Raw genomic sequence first — 19,078 nt, 5'->3', positions numbered from 1 at the left:
TAGCCGCAGGCATAAACAACTGACTTGGCAGCACAGGTTAGAAAATGAAATGTTTAATTCCAGCCCGGTTTCTCCAAACAACATGCTAAAGCTGTCTTTCAGTCTCTAATGAATGCCCTTTCTTCCACTGGAATTCACTCTCAACTTAGCTTTCCTCTCCACCCACCTTTCCTACTGTCTTCAGTGTAGGCTGCGTTCCAGGTAGACCAGTCTCTCACTGCCCCACCAACCCTCATCCTTTCCTCTTTCTTTGTCATTTACCTGGTTCCTCAATCTGGAGGGCATTTAGTGGTTGTTCTGAGGGCCCCCAATTACAGGTCCATGACCTGAATCTAGCCCACCAATCTATTTCATTTCCCTTGCCAAATTATTATTATTTTTAAAATATGTTTTTATTGATTTCAGAGAAGAAAGGAGGAAGGGATAGAAACATCAATGATGAGAGAGAATCACTGACCTGCTGCCTCCTGCACGCCCCCTATTGGGGATCAAGCCCACAACCTGGGCATGTGCCCTGACCAGAAATCAAACTGTGACCTCTTAGTTCATGGGTTGATGCTCAACCACTGAGCCACACGAGCTGGGCACACTTGCCAAATTATTTAATGAAGCTACTCGCATTACTTCCTATTGTTTTCTAGGTGATGGAGTTGCAGGTTTATGCTATTTGTCTCACCCACCCGAATTGTGACTCCTGAGAGCCAGACTTTGCCTTTCCTGATAGACCCAACCCAACTTCCCCTCCCATTAAGAAATCATCCCAGATTCCTTCTGCCCTATCTTATCAATCTCCCAGATGCAGTCTGAAAATTTTTGGTTTTATATAGAATTTAGCGCTTAATTATCTGCAGTTACATCTGTTCTTGTCATTTAGGCATGTCTGGCATATGTTGAAACAGGGCCAGCACTGTTTCTATTATTTTGCTATTTTTCTTTTCAACTAAGGCAATGTCTTTCCGTCTCACAAAACATTATCTGAGCGCCTACGGTTTGTCAGGCACCATTCTGGGCATCATGGATGCGAAGGTGATTAAGACAAAATGCTCATTCATTCAAAACTACCTCCGAGGTCTTAATTCTCAGTGTTCCTCAACTCCGGTGCTTGGCCTCAATGGTCTATTCATTTTTCAGGGCCCACCTTGTCCTGTGCCTTTCTCCATGGTTAACACTCTTCCCACTGCCACCAGGAGCTCTGACTATTCAGATCATCGCTGTCTTTTGAAGCCTGGGTCGATTCCCCTTATCTCTCAAACACCTAGTGCAGTGGTCAGCAAACTGCGGCTCGTGAGCCACATGCAGCTCAAGAGCCACGGTTTGCCGCTCTGTTGACTAATGAGTTTGCCGACCACTGACCTAGTGCATTCCACAGATGTGTGTCCACCCCAGCCTCTTGGAATTCTGTCATAGCCTATCATTTCCTGGGCATGCTCTTATGTGGGTATCCTACTTCTAGTTTATAGGCCCTCTGAGGATGGGACTGATCCAGTCTTCTATCTCTCCTCTACTTCCACGCTGCCTGGGCGTAGTGCCGAAGTCTGAGCAGATGCTCAATAATTAATCTTTGTGTTTTGACTGATCCTCTCATCCTCAGTTATTCTACTTTCTCAAATACACACTGACACTAATTTTATTTTTTTTATACTCAGCAGACCCTAATGAGAAAGGCAAATCTGTTGCTGTTGCATTAAACATCATATACAAAGCATATATTGTTGTGCTCCCAAATTGTTTCCACACCAATTTAGAATTCAGCACACATTTTCCTGCAGAAATAATGCCACACAATGACGGTGGTCAGTCTGTGTGAGCATGTTTAAAACAGAGTGTAAAGGAACTCTGGGACAGAGAGCAGAGGCTCACGGTTACCTGTCCTCTTTTCATGAATAGTTTCTGAACATTGTAGGTCCTTCACCTTACCTGACACTCATCACACTTTGCTCACCTTCAAACTATCGGTTCCCTTATCTAGAAAATAAGTCCCATGAGTGTGAGGACTACATCTCTCTTGTTCACTGCTATATCCTAACACAGTACCTGGCACAAAAAGTGTGTTGACTTTCATTGAGTTAAATTGAAAGATTATGAACTTTGGAGGCCCACAGACATGGGTTCGAATTCCACCTTCGCTGCGAATGAGCTGTGTGATCTTGGGGAAGTAACATGGCCTCTCTGAGCCTCAGCTTACCTCTGCATAATATTTTGTTCATCATGACTTTTGTATTGATACTTAATATATATTTCCTCTTCCCTTTCTTCTTGCCCCAATGTAATCCCATAAGTATTGATTTATTAGTCATGTCTGCTTTTCACGCTGTATTGGCTGAGGCGGTGGTGACAGAGAAGGTGATATTTGGTCTGAGAGCCTTTTCGCAGCTTTAGAGAACTTCTGTTTCCAACTCTAGTCCTGACAGTCTGTGTGATCTGAGGCAGGTGACTTAGGCATATCTGTGAAAGACTGATGCTGGGTTTCTCTTATTTTCAACTTTGTTTTTTTTTTTTTTTTACCTAAGTATCACTCACTTCAGGTGAGTGACTATAACCTCTCAATGTTCTAGGGGTGGAGCCCAAATTGAATTCAGTTTTGTGTTTTATCTTAATTATTCATGCATACTTTATATTCTAATTCAAAACAGATCCAGGTTTAAGACATATTACTGTTATTTGTGAGTCACACATTAATGAACACTTGCTATAAGTCAATCACTGTGTAAAGCACTTTATATACTTCTGTTCATTAATTTTTGCCATAATCCAGGGAGCAAATTGTTATCATGCTCAGGTTGCCTATGAACAAACTGAGGCTTACAGGAGTTTAAATAAATAGGTTTAGCTATGGAGCACATTAGTGGCAGAGGCAAAATTCAATCTGTCTAAATCTAAACCTTTCTCCTACCCATCCTCAAAGGACATATAAAAACAGAGTTTTGCCCAAAATGCTTATGCCCTGTTAACTGGAAAGAGGAGGACACAAATTGTCTTTTGCACATATTAGGACTTGAAGGAATCATAAATGAATGAGAAGTCAGATGTGTTGCAGGGTTGGACTGATGGGTATATTATCTCATCTTTGTTTTTGGTGATGTTTGTGCAATAAATAATGAATGTTTTTAAAGAATGCTCTGCATAATTTAGAGGTATAATCTGAGAGATAGTTGATTTTTTTAGACATTGTAATTTATACTATGCATTTTTGTACGGGATCAGAAATATAAAAATGAATGCAAAGCTAGTATTTTATTTTATGCCCCTCCCCAAGCATCACTATGACTATAATAGGTAATAAAGGACAGATATGCCTCAAAGAACCTCATGGACAGGAACTAGAAATCCAAGGAGCAAAGTCCGGAAGCCACCTCTGTGGAAAGTGGAGAATTTTTTTTTCTGTAAATAGAGCCAGTCTTTAGGGAACAGAGGGATGCTTTCATGTCTGGAAGCAAAGAATGCCATGACTCAGGGAAGGTTGGAGAGGAGAAGTTGTAATCTTCTCAAATAAGCACCCCCAGGGGATTAATTATTTATCTGCTTGAACACTATTCAGGAAGATTAGTGCCAATACTTTGTCTTCTTAGTTGTAGGGTAAAAGAAGAGAAGGTGATGGTACATATATCACCAGCATCTTTGCTTTTTGAGAATAGATAATTTAGCACATTTTTTATTTTGTATCAGACTCTGAATTGATAATATATAAAGTTAATTTAGGCAATATCATTCACCCATTCATCCATCCTTTCATCTGTCTGTCTAACCATCCATCCATCCATCCATCCATCCATCCATCCATCCATCCATCCATCCTTTCATCCATCTGTCTATTCATCCATCTATCCACCTACCTATCCATCCTTACATTCATATATCTATCCATCCATCTACCCATGAACACATTCATTTCCCATATTTGTTCATGTGCTTAGTACTTACTCTGTGTCAAGCAGATGCTACCCTTTGGACATTAAACATTGAAAGATGTGGTCCCCTACTTCCAAGAAATATGAATAGAATTGTGTGAAGACTCAAAACGAAGAACCACCAGCCCTGCCTAAGGTGAGGTGGGGATTTTGAGTGATGAGTCAGGAAAGGGTTCCCAAAGGTGATGACTGAACTGGGTTTTTTGACTACTGAGTAGGAGATTGGCAGGCGACTGGGGAAAGGGGCATCTCAGACACAGGTAACTACCTATTTGCAAAGGCATTCTGGTTGCTTTGTGTGGGAAGGACGAGTTGACCAAGACTGGCTGGGTTAGGGCCTGGAAGAAACAAAACCTCATCAGACCCAAAGGACTGAACTCCCTCAGCAAGCAGACTGCAGTCTAAGAGGCAGTGGGTTCTGCTTCATGAAGACATCGTGACTGGGAGAAGATTATAATCAGAAATCTAGGGAGCAAATGGGAATCCAAGACTCAATGGGAGCAGGGCCAGACTGACACAGACCGAGGGAAAGAGCTTGGTAGGAAGAACATATAAGGCTGAGTTGGGTGTTATTAGCCTGCACTCTTATTAGAGAAAAGCATCCTATTAGAAAGCCTTCTTTATTATAGCAAAGGACACAGCAGGTACACGTTCCTCCCAGTTACTTCTGACAGTGCCTTTCTCAGGACATCTTCCCAGATTCCTCCCCTCCCCCCCCCCGCCCCGAGTTGGGTTCTTTGTGTCTTTTCTGAGCATCCTCAGTGCTCTGGGAGAACACTGTGTGGCCCTTTCCTTACTGTGTGGTCCTCCCCAGGCACCATTGCCAGCAGGGCCTGGGCTTTCTCTGTCCCTGAATCCCCAGCACTCAGGACAACACAGTGAATGGTCTCCCTGGGGTGCATGTAGAAAGTCCCAAGGTAATCCTAAAGATGCAGCCATGGTCGTGAACCACTGGAGCAGATACTGATTTATAATGAACACTAACCTGGTCATCTCATTGTTGGTAGGGCAGGGGTTGGGAAAGGAGCAGCAACCAGCTGTTCAGGCAGCTTCCCAAGGCTCTAGATTGACCTCCGACTAGTAACACTGGGAGCAGAAGACTTCTTTTAGATGCTGTGCTCTTACTGGAAGGAAGCTCAGTGTGTGGCTAGGCTTACACACGTAGATGTGGCTCAGGGTGAACTGGTTACACTAACCAATTAGGTGGGTTCTCACTGGCTGAGAACATAAAGGGGCTGAACATTCAGAGGGAAGACTGTCCTGCTTGCAGCTGATTAGGGAAGGACCAGCCCCCGGGCTTCAGAGTGGGGGCTCTGAGTATACTATGGAGACCGGGAAATAAGCTGGCCATGTTCTTTTCATCTAGAAAGGTCACCAGAAACTATATGTCATATTGGACAATTTGGAATAAATCAGAAAAATAAACTAGTTCTCCCTCTCCCAAATTTATTTGAGATATACAGAGGTTGGAGAGAGAGAGAGAGAGAGAGAGAGAGAGAGAGTGAGTTGGGGAGGAGGGAGCCCACAACCCAAACGTTCCAGAAAGAGTGAGGTGAGGATGATATCAATGTTAGACATATGATAGGACTTTAGTAAACATTTGTTGAAATCATCATTACAATTAGGGAAGGGTGGAGAAAATCACACGTGCTTTATCAGCATTAAAGTAGAGACTCACAGTGTGGGGGTTGATGGGGGGACAGAGAGAGAGGGAGAAAGTGAGATTGAGAGAGAAGAGATCATACTTTGCAAGATGAGAAGAAATGGTCTTGTTCTAGGAGGCAGTGATTTTGTCAGCACATGGAGAGGGGCACGCACCTCCATTGCTTGCTTTTCATAGAGATGGGTTTCTGGGGAGGGTTTAGTTATATCCATCCTGAACTGAAAAACAACATTGAGGCTGTGTAACTGCACACGTAGATCAGAGGTTACACATTCATCCCTCAGATTTATTGCTCTTTTCTGGCCAACTCTCTTGTGATTAAGATTGGCCTACTTTCTCCACCTCTTCCCAACAACTAGAAGGAGGTTTGAGGGTGATATCTTAAAGCCTCCTGTTGGTGGTAATGTTTCTAAAGTTTTGGGCATAATTTTTGCCTAAGCAGGCTTATCAGGGAGAGCAGGCTCTGAATTCTGGCTGAGACCCAGGATCCCGGGATGTTCATGAGACCTGTCTCTGAACTTAGATTTGTGCCTGGCTGGCTTAGAAGGAATCTGTGGGGAAAGAGTCCTTTTTCTAAAAAAAAGGCGGGAGGGGGGGGGGGAGGGCAATTGAGTGTTGATATGGGGAGACCCTGCTGAGGAATCTAGGTCAGTTATCATCCAATGAGCTGCAGATTTCTGTTTTTTTCTCTGGAGTGATTAGGGGTATTTTCACTGTGGTAAGGAGTGTAGAAGGTTGTGTAACTTTTTATTCCTCTCTTCTCCTGTCTAGCAAGCCCTTAGCATTAGTGTGGAGTCAAGCTCTGTTGCCAGTACCATTGAGGAAGTCTATGCCTAGGAGTTTCCAGATTCTCCATTCTGATTCCATCCCCTCCTCTCAGCATCTCTAGGGAATTAACCTGAGTTGAAAAATGACATTCTATCCATGGGAGTTTAAATATCAGTAAACACGTGGAGGTATATTTGGGAAATAATTTGGGGTGGCAGAGTATCATGCTGGTCCTTAGCGGCACCTTCTGTGCCTGTGGCTGAAGCCATCCCGGGACTGGGGTTGAAGGCTGGTGATGAAGCAGAGGCATAAAGTAGGAGGAAACAGAGGAGAAACTAGCCCGCCAGTGGAACAGGGGAGAGAGAGGAGGGCAGTAATGGAGGGTGGAAGAAGGTCATTGGGAAGTTGGGCAGGGAGGTATAAATGGTAGCAAAGGTTTTTACCAATAGGGAGTTTTCACCACTATTTCTTATAGGCCCATGGATGCATGCTTTAAAATATATTGTTTCCCAAGCAAGCAGCATGTATTAAATGTTAAGTAATTTGTTTACATAATTAAAAATTAATCTATAATAATAAAAGCATAATATGCTAATTAGACCGGACAGCCGAACAAACTTGTGGACGACCTTCCGGATGAAGCCGGGGCTGTGAGGGCTGAGGCAAGCCACTGCAGCTGCGATGGCCAAGCCCCTTGATGAACTTCGTGCATCGGGCCTCTAGTACAATATAAGTAGCATTTATAATTTCCTGACCAGCAGAGTTCAGCAGAATGCCTGCCTATCTTGTTTTCATTCAAACGAGGGATCTTGACATTGCAATTAGCCGATGTGCTAACACTGAAGAGGAGTCTACCATTTCTGTTAAGCTTCTTGAAATACTACAAATAGTTCACAGAGCCCCATTTCTACAGGGGAAACCCTAAGGGAGCTCACTGCTGATGGGACATTTGGACATCTATCTTGCTTGGTGCATTTGGATATTACAAACAATACAAAGCTGCTGTAAATAGCTGTGTTCACAGTGCATGAGCCCTGCACCCATGAAGACATGGGTTCAAACCGAGCTCCATCACCTATGGCTCTGGACAAGTTACATACTAGTCAATGTCAGAATTTCCTGCTCCGTAGCATGGGGAGCAGCAGTGTAGCAGATGGATATGATAATTCTGGGAATTAAATAAGATGGTGCATGTAAAGCATTTAGCATAGCATCTGTCATCTATTAAAGTGCTTAAAATATCGAATGGTAATAATAATTACAATGGATCTTATTTTACACCTTAAAATGGAATAACACTCATCCCCTGGGTTTTCCCAAGATGCACTGAGATAATAAATACAAGGCACGCAGCCCATTGCCGGCACATACGAAGAATCCAGCAAATGTTAGCTGTGTTGTTTATCCATTTCTCCTTACACAGTCCCACAGATCCCTCCTGCTTTGAAGAACAAAAGTAGACACCCCTGAGGCACATCTCCTAAGTGGCTCCAGCCAGTCTTCATTCACCGGCAGTAAGATGTTAGACTGACAGACCTTGGTTTCATTTTTTCTGCTCTTGGCTGCAGGTTGGAGGTTCCAGTGTATTTTACTAAAAGCCCCACAAGCAACTTAATAGGATCTGAATAAAAGAAACATTTGTCTCTAAGCACAATTGGATATTTTTTGTTGGAGGCAATAGTTTTGTTATGTGTTTCTTTTTTTTTCCTGGTTGCTTTAAGTAGATTTTTTTTTTTCCACCTGCAAATGGAACTTAAAAGCATTTGATAAATGGAATACGATATTTCATAGTTCTGCCTTTTAAAAAGGTGTTAAACCATGTTACTTGTAATGCTTCTCTCAGTTGACAACAGCACTTTATCCATGAGCACCAAGGGTCCTGTGGCCGTCCAGCATGGGACAGACACGCCCCCCCCAGGGCTACCTGCAGGGCACCACTACAGTCCCTGGAATGCATCCACCCAGTCCCTGTGAGTGTGGTTTCTTAGGTATATTGACTGACTCATCTTCTTCCCATTGGGAAACAGGTCTATTCTCTTAATTATCGTAAGTGATTATTGTGAAAATTTCCAACAAACCATAGCAAATAAAGTTATCCCTTTAACCTCACATCTCTGCCTCTTCCCCCTGCTCAGAGAGGCCATTGTTAATGTCTTGCCATGCATTTTTCCAGATTTTTGGACACAGGAAAATATTTTTTCAAAAACATAAATGGGATTATATTACACATGGGAGCCTGTGGTTTCTTTTTACTGGATATATTAAGAATATCTTTTCAGATCAAGAATATCTGCCTTTTCCTATTCCACTGAGTGGATAAGCTGTCATTTATATAATGGGATCCCTGATTGGGGGACATTTATCTTGCTTGCTGCATTTCGATATTATAAATAAAACAATATGCTATCAACAGCTGTGCACACAAACGTTTGCCTCGCTGTTTACTTTGGGCAAATTTGCAGAAAGATTTATCATCTCAAAGTCCTGCCACATGCATTCATCTCCGTGATCTTAAAACACGGGCAGCTGTAAGCCTGGACCTGGGGGTCAGACAGGCCTCCCTGGGCCGGAACTAGGATCAGTGTTCATACCTGGTGCATGATCCCAACCACAGCTGCAAATCTGGGATAATAGAAGGATTTCCCTCATTTCATAGGTGCTTGTAGAATTCCTTAGGTTAATATATGCCAAGTGCTTAGAAGTGTACTTAACATGGAGTAAAAGCTCAGAAAATATTAGCGGTCAGTGTCAGAACTAGCTACAGATTCTCAAAACAATTCTGATATTGTGGGTGCCATTATGCCCAGTTTAGAGGTGAAGAAACTGAGGTTCGGGAAGGTAAGTCTGGTTAACCTAGGGAAGGAGCACAGTTAGTGTTGGCTCTGTCGTCTCAGCGCGAGGAGAGACTCTATTTTCATAACACTGAGAAATGTTGCAACAGAGGCCATAGAGAGCCCAAAGCACTCACTCTTCTTGGCATCTCCCCACACTCTGTGTCATGGAAAGAGCATGGGATTAGACAGAACTGAGCTTGAATTCAGGCTTGGCCACCCATGAGTGGATAATTCCTGGGCAAGTTACTCATCCTCTCTCTGATGCTCATATTTCACTTCTGGGGCTTCAATGTTATTGTTTTTTCATTAAGTGAGATTACACTTGTCAGGTCTATATGCATAGTTCTTAGCATATAGTATCACCTCGAGATTGTCCGGTAACAGCAGTGTCAGAATGAGAAGCCCACCTTTTCTTCCTTTTTTTGTCTTCTACCACTGACACAAACTCTCCCTCCTGGAGAAGGTGAACCCCTGGGGTTCAGACACTCATGGCCACATGAGGCCTCACCCACGTCCTGCCTGGGAAGTGGGGAGCGGCCTGGAGGGTAGGAGATGGGGAGGTGATGGGGCACAGCAAAACCACCGCTCAGCTCCACTGACCTCGCCCACTGCCGCTCTGGGTCCCCGCCGCCTCTGTTGCCTCCTTTACCCAATGAACTGTCCTGCAATTAATCAAGTCTTTCCGGAGAGAAGCCAGTCACACAGGAGGGGAGAAAACAGCCTTAGACCTAGAACTCGTAGAAGGAGAAGGTGACTGTGCTTTAGAGGATAATGTTCCTATCCTTTGAAAGTGAGATTATTTTCTTTGTAGGGAGTGTTTCCGGTGCCTTCCAAATGAAAAGGAAGTTGAAAGGACCCCTTCCGTAGGAGCACAGAGCAGAGAAAGACAGTGGTAGCTCTGGGCAGCAGCAGTTTCCACGGCCAGACTGTGCATTGTGTCTCTGTTGTTAGAAAGAAAAGGTCTTTGGATTTAACTCAGTAGTTGTGACCTTGTGATCTTCATCTTGGTACTAAAAAGGCCTAAAGACAAAGTAGGCAGAGTAGCTGGGGTTGTCCTTGGCATGAACACAAGGCCCAAGGTTGCCCGTGTGCTAGGTGCGGGAGCCACTGCCCAGCAGGGCTGGTTTTTCATGCTAGCTCCGATGGCATCACCTGTCACTGGTCATGTGACCCAGGCCAGCCCCTTCTCAAAGCCGATGTGTGGCTTTCTGTAAAGTAAGGGTTACGTTACAAACATTTAACCATGACATTTAGGGTAGGAATCCCTGTAAAGTTAATAGATGAAACAGAGTCTCATATTTTGCTCCCTCTGGAAAATCTACTAAAAAGAAAAAGTAAAGGGAGTTTTGTAAAAGGAAGGTAGATAACATATGGAAAAATACTAACTGATTTAGCAGACCTGGGAAGAGTGATTCATAAGCCAGCAGTGGGGAAAGCTGACGTCTCATCTAATCTACGGCAAAGATTCCCCCCAAGTTACAGGAAATGGTGGTAGCAGGGCCCTTGGAGGTGGGGGTGAGGGAGAGGAGCGCAAACAGGGAGGATCAGTCGCAAGTGTGGTAAGAAGCAGCCTGTCTGGGCAGCTGAGTCATGGGGAGGTGGGGGGGCATTATTTTACAAAGAGGATACAGTACAGGCCGTCGGGACTAGGCGACATTAGGCGCAGTGGAGGGCAGCAATACCCTACTCCAAACAAGGTTTTAATCAAAGTGTGCATCTTAGAAGCCGTGGCCTCCGGCACTTTCCTCCCCCTTAGCTCCCGATGCTGGCAGCCAGGCTCTCAGCCTTCAGGCAAGAGATCAGAGGAGTCTTGTCTGCGGAATCCAAGCGGCCCCAGAAGAAAGCCTGGTATATATGTGGGTATTGGAGTCGCTCCAACTAACCATCTCAACCAGATCACCCTGCAGAGAGGCTCCCGGACCACAAGGCCTACGCAGGCCACATGACTATAAGTACTAAAATAACAGCTACATATGCTGAAAGAAATAAAGATCATCCTCTGGTAGGGGGACATGAAGAACTGGTGTTTTTGTTTTTGTTTTAAATATTTTTATTGATTTTATAAAGAAAGGGTGAGGGAGAGAGAGATAGAAACATCAATGATGAGAGAGAATCATTGATCTGCTGCCTTCTGCACGCCCCACACTGGGGATGGAGCCCACAACCCAGGCATATGCCCTGGCTGGGAATCGAACCGTGACCTCCTGGTTCATAGGTCGATGCTCAACCATTGAGCCACACTAGCTGGGCTGTTTTTTTTTGGGGGGGGGGTTCTTTTTTTTTTTTTTTTTAATGATGAACATCAGACAGTGTTTCTAAACTATACACGTTTGTAACTTTGATTAAAAAAAATAACATTACCACCATTAAGTAGTCAGCATCACTTGTGTAAAAGTGGAATTTTCAAATGATTAAGAATATCATCTTACGTAGTTAGATAGTAAGCACATTTCAAAGTTTTATTTATTAACCTGGGGGAAAGCTGACCAAAGAAATAGCTAGTTCAAAAGTGTTTAGGATTCTTGAATTTGGGGAGAGGAGATGCTTATATTGAGTTGGGCTTAGATATAAGATACGTAAAATTTTTACAGACCAACGGAGCTATAACCTTTAGCAAACTAGAAAATATCACACTTTATCACTGTTCTACAAGGGAGCCTCTGGCTTTACGGAGCTCTAATATCTCTGCTTTCTACTCAGTTGTGGATGCTGAAACAGAATTACATTTCCCAAGAGAGTAAGAGGACTCCCCGAGTTGGGCTTCTCAGAAACACCCTATTAAAAATTTACAAAATCCTTATTTTGCTTTATTTTCAGGTTTTGGGTCTTTTCCTGAACACTTGCTATATTTAGACATCATGCAACAATGTTATTAGGTTCTAAGAAGATGCTGTTGTCTGTCAGCTCTGATCCCAGGCCTCCCCTGGTTGTTTTGCATGAATAGGCAGGTGTTAAAGACATAGTAGCACCAAAGGGGTTATTTTCTACTTGGTATCATCAAAAGGGTTGAAAGAAAAATGAAAATAGGGGACATCTTTTACAGAATTTGACTCCATGTTGTGAAATGCTGTGTCTGTATGTTATTTCCTAAAATCATCTCATATATGGTATGCTCTATTATTATTCTGGAAATGCTGTGGGAAATTAATAATTTTGAATTGCATTCTACAAAGTCCGAGGGCTGGCATAGGGCCCAGGGTGAGCCAAGAAGACAGGGGTTGTCCCCCCAGCCACCTACCCACCCTTCTTCAGTTTCCTCCCTCCCTTCTTTTTCCCCTTCCTTCCTTCCCTCCCTCCCCCCACCCTCCCTCCCTCCCTCCTTCCTTCCTTCCTTCCTTCCTTTAAAAAAATACCTGGCCCCCTTTCTCCCCCGACTCCCCTGCTCCCTTCCCTCTGGTAACCACCATACTGTTGTTTGTGTCTGTGAGTTTCAGTTTTATATCTCACAGAGGAGTGAAATCATATGGTTCTTAGCTTTTCCTGACTGACTTATGTCATCCCTCTTTTTACTATGTTATGTATTGGGCTTATGGGTAAGATTAAAGAAAGGACCCCAAGTTCCTTCCAGATATCACACACAGCTTATAATTATTAAAAAAAAAAAATCCGCTACAATTTGCAGTGTGTTTAGGTTGGATGGATTGATTCTTTGCCAGGGCTATAATGGGAAGACTGACTTTGTCATTTCAATTACAAGCCACCGTTTAGGTCGAGCCCGGAAGACACTTCCGCAGAGATTCCTCCACTTGCCTGGCAGCGGAGCAATTAACAGTGGGTGATTTGTGGCTGCATTTTTACTGCTTAGCACAGGTTTATCATCTTGAAAGTTTTCCATTTGCATGCACGCTATACATTCTTTGGGCGACATCTCGATATTATCCAGAGTTTAGATTATGCATTGCCTTTTATTGCACTTGCTGCTGCGTGCTGGGAATCTGCAAGCTTGGCCGGAATGCACTGCAGATCAAGGGGGATAGGAGTTGCAGCCGCCACTTACTGAGGGCCTACTATGTGTCCGCCCTGGGCAGCGAGGGCTTTACCTGCATTCCTTTATTTATTCTTCAAACCAGCACTTCGGGCTTCTATTGTTTGCCACCTTTTATAAATACAGAAACTAAAACTCAGGGAAGAAAAGTAATTTGTCCTAGGTCACCAGCTCAAATTAGCAGTATTGAGATCCAAAGTCAAGTCCGTCAGATCCCAGAACACTCTGCCACACTACCTGTCCTATTGGGACCTAAAGTGAAAGGAAATAAATTGGACGGTTTTCCACTTTTGAATACCAAACTTCCTGAGCAGTCTAATTGCTGCGCTTTGTATGAACGGCTACTTAAAAGAAGCAAGAGAAATGGGTTTTATTATCTCTGTTGGTAAAGGAAGAGAGAGATGTAATCCTGGTGCGGGGGAGAGGGGGGCATCAAATGGAAACCATTATATGAATTGGCAGTGGGCTCAGATTGATGAAATTGCAAAATGCAGGGAGGACAAGAGAGTAATGAATATCTAGCACCAAAGATTTTCTAAAAGGGAAAGACAAGATCAGAAGTTACTGAAGGCAATAATACTTCAAGATGGAGGGTGGGGGCTCTCCATCCTCACAGATGCAAAGAGGCTGATGAGGCCCCAACGTAGCAACCAGAGATCTATGTTCCTGTTCCAGCCCACCTGGGTGAGTGTGGGCAAGGAGCAGGCTCTGCGGCCAGACTGCTGGGTTTGAATCTTTTTCCTTTGGCTTTTTAGCTGGGTGGCCCTGGGCAAGTTACTTAACCTCTCTGGGCTTCAGTCTTCTCATCTAAACAATGAAGATCATAGTATTGCCCATCTTGTTGTGAAATGAGGTCTTATTTAGTAGGGTGCCAGGCATTTAGTAAGCATTCAAACATGTTAAACATTTTTATTACCATGAGCATTGCATTTATATCAAATATTGGAGATTGAAAGTCAGAAAAGAGGCTTGCGTTCATAAAGGATAGTCATGAGAGTCTCACCTGCAGCCTGAATTAAAGGTAGATGTTCTCTCCCTTGCCCCTGAGCATCAGGAGGAAGCCGTGATATGAGGAAAGGGCTGGGTGGGGACATGGCTCAGATCCAACAAGACACTGGCACCTGATGGATCGTGAGCACTTGTTTCTGTAAAATAAATGCTTGGATGGAAGCTCTGGTGGCAGCAGTTCTACTGGGAAGCTCCCCAGGGCTGGAGAGTGGGGATTAGTGCAGAAGGAGTGAGGGTGGGGAAGAGAGAGAGAGAGAGAGAGAGAGAGAGAGAGAGAGAGAGAGAGAGAGAGAGAGAGAGAGAGAGAGAGAGAGAGAAAGGAATCTCTGGGCCACTCATCTTTGGAGTCATTGAAAGCCTGTTAGGAAGGAAGGAGGGTTTTTAATAAGCACATCTTTGTTCTTTTTCTTACTACAAATCTATCTATTTTCCTTTCACTGGTTATATTAAGAGACAAACCACACTTAAATGGAAAGCAGCTACGTTTCATAAGGTGCTTATGAAGAAGTATGAGGGGCCATCCACCTTTCAGCCACCATTTATTTAGCCCTTTCTTCTGTCAGGCTCTGCCAAGGTCCTGGAGACACAGGTTGCTTCAAACCCCAGGCTGTCTCCGGAGCTCCACAGTGTGTCGTGTCGTGGTTCTCAGCCATCAGAATGCGCTGCACAGAATTTATGAATTACTGATGCCCAGGCTCCATCTTGGACCCACAGATTCTCCTGCCGTGGAATGAGGCGTGCTCATTTTTCCAGAATTGCACATGCTATTTTCATGTTCACATCAACCTTGAAAGACGGATGGGAAACCCGTCTACATTTTGTAGATGAGAGAGTTGAGGCACAGAGAAATAAGTGATAAGCAAGGTCACATGGTGCAAGTGCAGAGTTGTGTCCAGACCCAGAGATGCTGAATTTAAAATCCCAGGGCCTCACCACTTGGCCATGACCACCCTCCCAGGTATGCACGGATGATACTCTGTGCAGGAGCTCAGCATGCGCAAAATGCACAAAACCCTTGCCTACCACAGCAAATGCTCAAAAAGTATTGACAAGGAGGCTCAGAGACCTATATTTAAAGTGGGCAGAACCCCATAAAGGTCACAACCTGGCTCACCATGATTCCCCTAAAGTAGATCATCCAGCTTCTACTGCACAAGCACCCCATGCTTACAGTTCCCATCACATAACCCCAGTCCCGGGCTCCTGCACCACTGGCTCCTCTATCTGTCCTTCTGGCCCAGGGGGATAGTGGCGCCCTGCTGTTGCTGATCTCTAGGTTATCTTGTTTGTGTCTCCACTCCTTCATCACCTGTATAACCACTCCCCTGCATCACACTCTGTCCTCATCCCAGGTTAGATCCCGACTGTCACACAGGTGAAGAAACCAAGGTGCAGAGAAGTAACTCAGCCCAGGTAGCACAAGAATTCTTGACCCAGTTAGTATTCTAAATCAAAAGTTTCTGATTCCAGATCTTAAGCTCTTAATTACTAACGTATATTTAAGATGGTTAGTGGAATTCCTGGTGTCCAGTGCCTGGTGGTGACGGTGATGGAGATATGACAACAACAGTGATGATGGTGATGAAGATGATGATGATAATGATGGTGATGATGGTACTAGTGCTGCTGGTGGTGGTGATCTTGGTGATCACCATGTCTGATCACTGTTGCATATTCTTTGGAAGAGGTGTGCAGACTCAATGTCTCGGTTGTCACACAGATGTCTCTGACTGTGTTACAGGCCTTTACCTACCACCACATCCAAGAGATCATGGTCCAGTTGCTTCGCACGGTGAACCGGATGGTCATCACGATGGGGCGGGATCACCCACTGATTGTGAGTAAATCCTTCCTCTTGTCAAACGTTTCCCACTGTTCATGGTCAGGGGATGGAGTTTCTGGAACACCAGATCATTTTGAACACCAAGCGCCGACCACTGCTTTGTTCGGGAGTGCAAGGGTCAGATGATTTTTTTCCTATCTGAGCTGGGAGAACATATGAGTTAAATCAAGTTGCGGAAATAAAACAAGACTTGGGACTTCTCTAGCGAGTTGAGTGTGGCAGTGGGGAGGGAATGTCACTGGTGAAGAGGGAGAAGTGAGAGAAGCTCTTTGTGAGCAGGCTGAGCAGAGCGCTCCACGCTCACGTTCACCAGGAACTTTACTTCTGGCCTAGAGTCAAGCAGGGCCCAGTCTCCGGGTCCCATGAGCTTGGTTTTCTAAGTGGCTTCCTTATGTGTTAACTCTTCCCTTAGAGTTGCTTAATTCAAGGTCACTGATAAGTTTTGGGTTATTCTTCTGCACAAACTCTATGTTCCATAGATCAGGAGATTCCTACCTCATAGTCTGATTGTTCTTTCTCTCCAGACACAGAGCCCATCTCCAACCCTTTAACCTTTGTCCACCATGCTCTAAGCCAAGGGCCAAAAACTAATGCTTACAGGGACCAATTATGAATATAAATATGTCACTCTCTTGCTCAAACTCACCAGTGCTTTCCCATCTCACTCAGAGTAACATTTAAACCGTCGCTGGGGCCTGAAATGCCCTCCCCACCTCGCTCATTCCTTTCTGTGTTCCTCCCACATATAAAGCATTATTCCATTTGCCATTTCCTTGGCTTGGCCCATCTGTATCTCAAGTCTAAGGGCTGCTGACATCATATTAATCAGATTTTGGCTCAGTGTCACCTACTCAGAGAGGCTTCCCTGCTGACTGCTCTGTCTATAGGACCTGCCACCTCTCTCTATCTTCTTTCAATCTCTACACCTTACTCTTTTTTAAGTTGTTTAGTAATTATCACATGAAAAAAATATATGTATACCTTTATTTATTTGCTTATTGTCGGGCTCTCCTGGTGAGAATATGAGCTCTAGAAATGTAAGTAACTGTCTGATTTGTACATTCGTATCTCCAGACCCTGCAACAGTGCCTGGCATGTAGTGGGTGTGCAATAAATACTTGTTGAATGATTGAGTGAATGAATGAGTGTTCCATGCAGGGACCTTAATGTTTAAAGAGGACAAGTACTACTCAGCTCTGATTAAACCATGTGGGATTGGGTCCTATAGTTTCTAGAATTCCCAGCATCTCAAGAGAAGCTGAAAATCTAGAAACTTTATGTGAAATGTCCTGATACTTAAGTATTGACAGGTAATTAAAAGTGGATGTTGATTGTGGATAGACTATGATCTTGCTTCATGGACACAAACCAGTAGGTGCTGAGTGTTATTCTAACACTAGAGGCCCGATGCACGAAATTCATGCAAGGGGCTCGGCCCTTGCAGCCCCACTGGCTTCGTCCGGAAGGTCGTTAGCATATTAGCTCTTTATTAGATAGGATTAGATAGGCAAGGACTTGTTCCCTAGAAGCAATAGAGAGTAACAATCTTCCTCATACCCATCCATTCTGTCCACTCATGTCAAAGCATGTGTACTTAGTATATATTAATGCACATTTCATGGCGTGGGGCATCAGAAAAAGGGCCAGCAGTGCCAGGCACCCCTGCCTTCCTGGGGCAGAGAGCTACATGACTTGGTCTCTGTCATTTGTCTCACTTACTATCCTTTCACCTTAGCAGTATCACCATTTCTTATTCAGCTACAAGCTTCCATATCTGTGGTTTCCATAGCACACCTGAGATAAGCAGTTTATGAGTCCTCTAATCTTTATTCCTTTTCTTTGGAGCCAACCCATGTGGTTTATTTCATACATCACAGGCTCTTCACACTCTCTCTCCTTCACAAATGATTCTTTAAAACAGTGCCTGGATCATAGCCCTGTATCATTGGCTTAGTGGATAGAGCGTCAGACTGTAGATCAAAGGGTCCTGGGTTCAATTCTGGTCAGGGGCATGTACCTTGGTTGCAGGATCCTCCCTAGCCCGGGCCCTGGTCAGGGGCATGCGGGAGGCAACCAATCGATGTGTTTCTCTCACATCAATATTTCTCTCTGTCTTCCTTCTCTCTTCCACTCTCTCTAAAACTCAATGGAAAAATATCCTCAGGTTTTTAAAAAAGAAAACAGAAGACAGTGCCTGGATCATAGAAGGCACCAAAGAATGGGGTCTGTTATTTCTATCGGGTACAATGCGTTTCTCTGTCTCTTTGCATTAACGACATAGGCAGGTGGCCATCTTTTGGCCCTCATTCGCTACAGCCAGTTCTCTGAGCTTTTTATCTGATGCTCTGCCCTGATCGCTCACCCTTTCTGCACACAATTCTCACTGCTGCCCCGTTCAGCTTTGCCAGGACACTGCCCTACTCTAGAATGTTCAGTGGCTCCCCACTGTCAACCAAATTAAGTCATAAATGCATTCGTCTGCCCCGTCTCCACTTCTGTCATCTGGCAGCAACCAAATTTTTCATTTTCATTTCTTTTTCTCCATCCAAATTGGCTGTGTGGGTACTGCCCAGACATGCCTGGCACATTCGCTTTCATGCTGCTTTCTTTGTCTGGAAGGCCTTTATGTGCCGTTTCTCTCTGTTGAAACCCTCCCTGAGTCTTCCAGGTCCAGCACAAATGTGTTCTCTTATGAAGCTGTCCCAACTATCTCACCAACTCACAGGTTGAGAACCGCTAGCAGGGTCGCCTAAGACCATCGGAAAACACAGATATTTACATTACAATTCATAACAGTAGCAAAATTACAGTTATGAAGTAGCAATGAAATTAATTTTATGGTTGGGGGTCACCACAACATGAGGAACTGTATTAAAGGGTCACGGCATTAGAAAGGTTGAGAACCACTGTTCTGAATCATACAGCTCTCTTCCTTTTTTTTTTATAGAAAAGTTTCATTGAAGTATAATTTACAGACTTGAAAATTGAATGATTAGTCTTAGTAAAAATGCACTTGTGCAGTCATCACCATAATTCAGTTTAGAACACTACCTCCATCCCCCAAAGTTC

The 19,078-nt window shown here is 44.1% G+C and overlaps 1 protein-coding gene across 1 annotated transcript in view; it reads left to right on the top strand.

Annotated features, from left to right (window-relative positions):
- Positions 1–19,078, top strand: part of DOCK2 (dedicator of cytokinesis 2) — a 373,091-nt gene that overhangs the window by 150,393 nt on the left and 203,620 nt on the right. Inside the window, exon 27 of the mRNA XM_080676536.1 lies at positions 15,908–16,003. Within this exon, the coding sequence (XP_080532662.1) occupies positions 15,908–16,003 (96 nt within the window). The remainder of the gene's footprint in view (positions 1–15,907; positions 16,004–19,078) is intronic.

This window comes from Plecotus auritus (assembly GCF_963455305.1).
Source record: "Plecotus auritus genome assembly, chromosome: 6".
NCBI classification, from domain to species: Eukaryota; Metazoa; Chordata; class Mammalia; order Chiroptera; family Vespertilionidae; genus Plecotus; species Plecotus auritus.
This window is presented reverse-complemented; position numbering and strand designations above follow the sequence as displayed.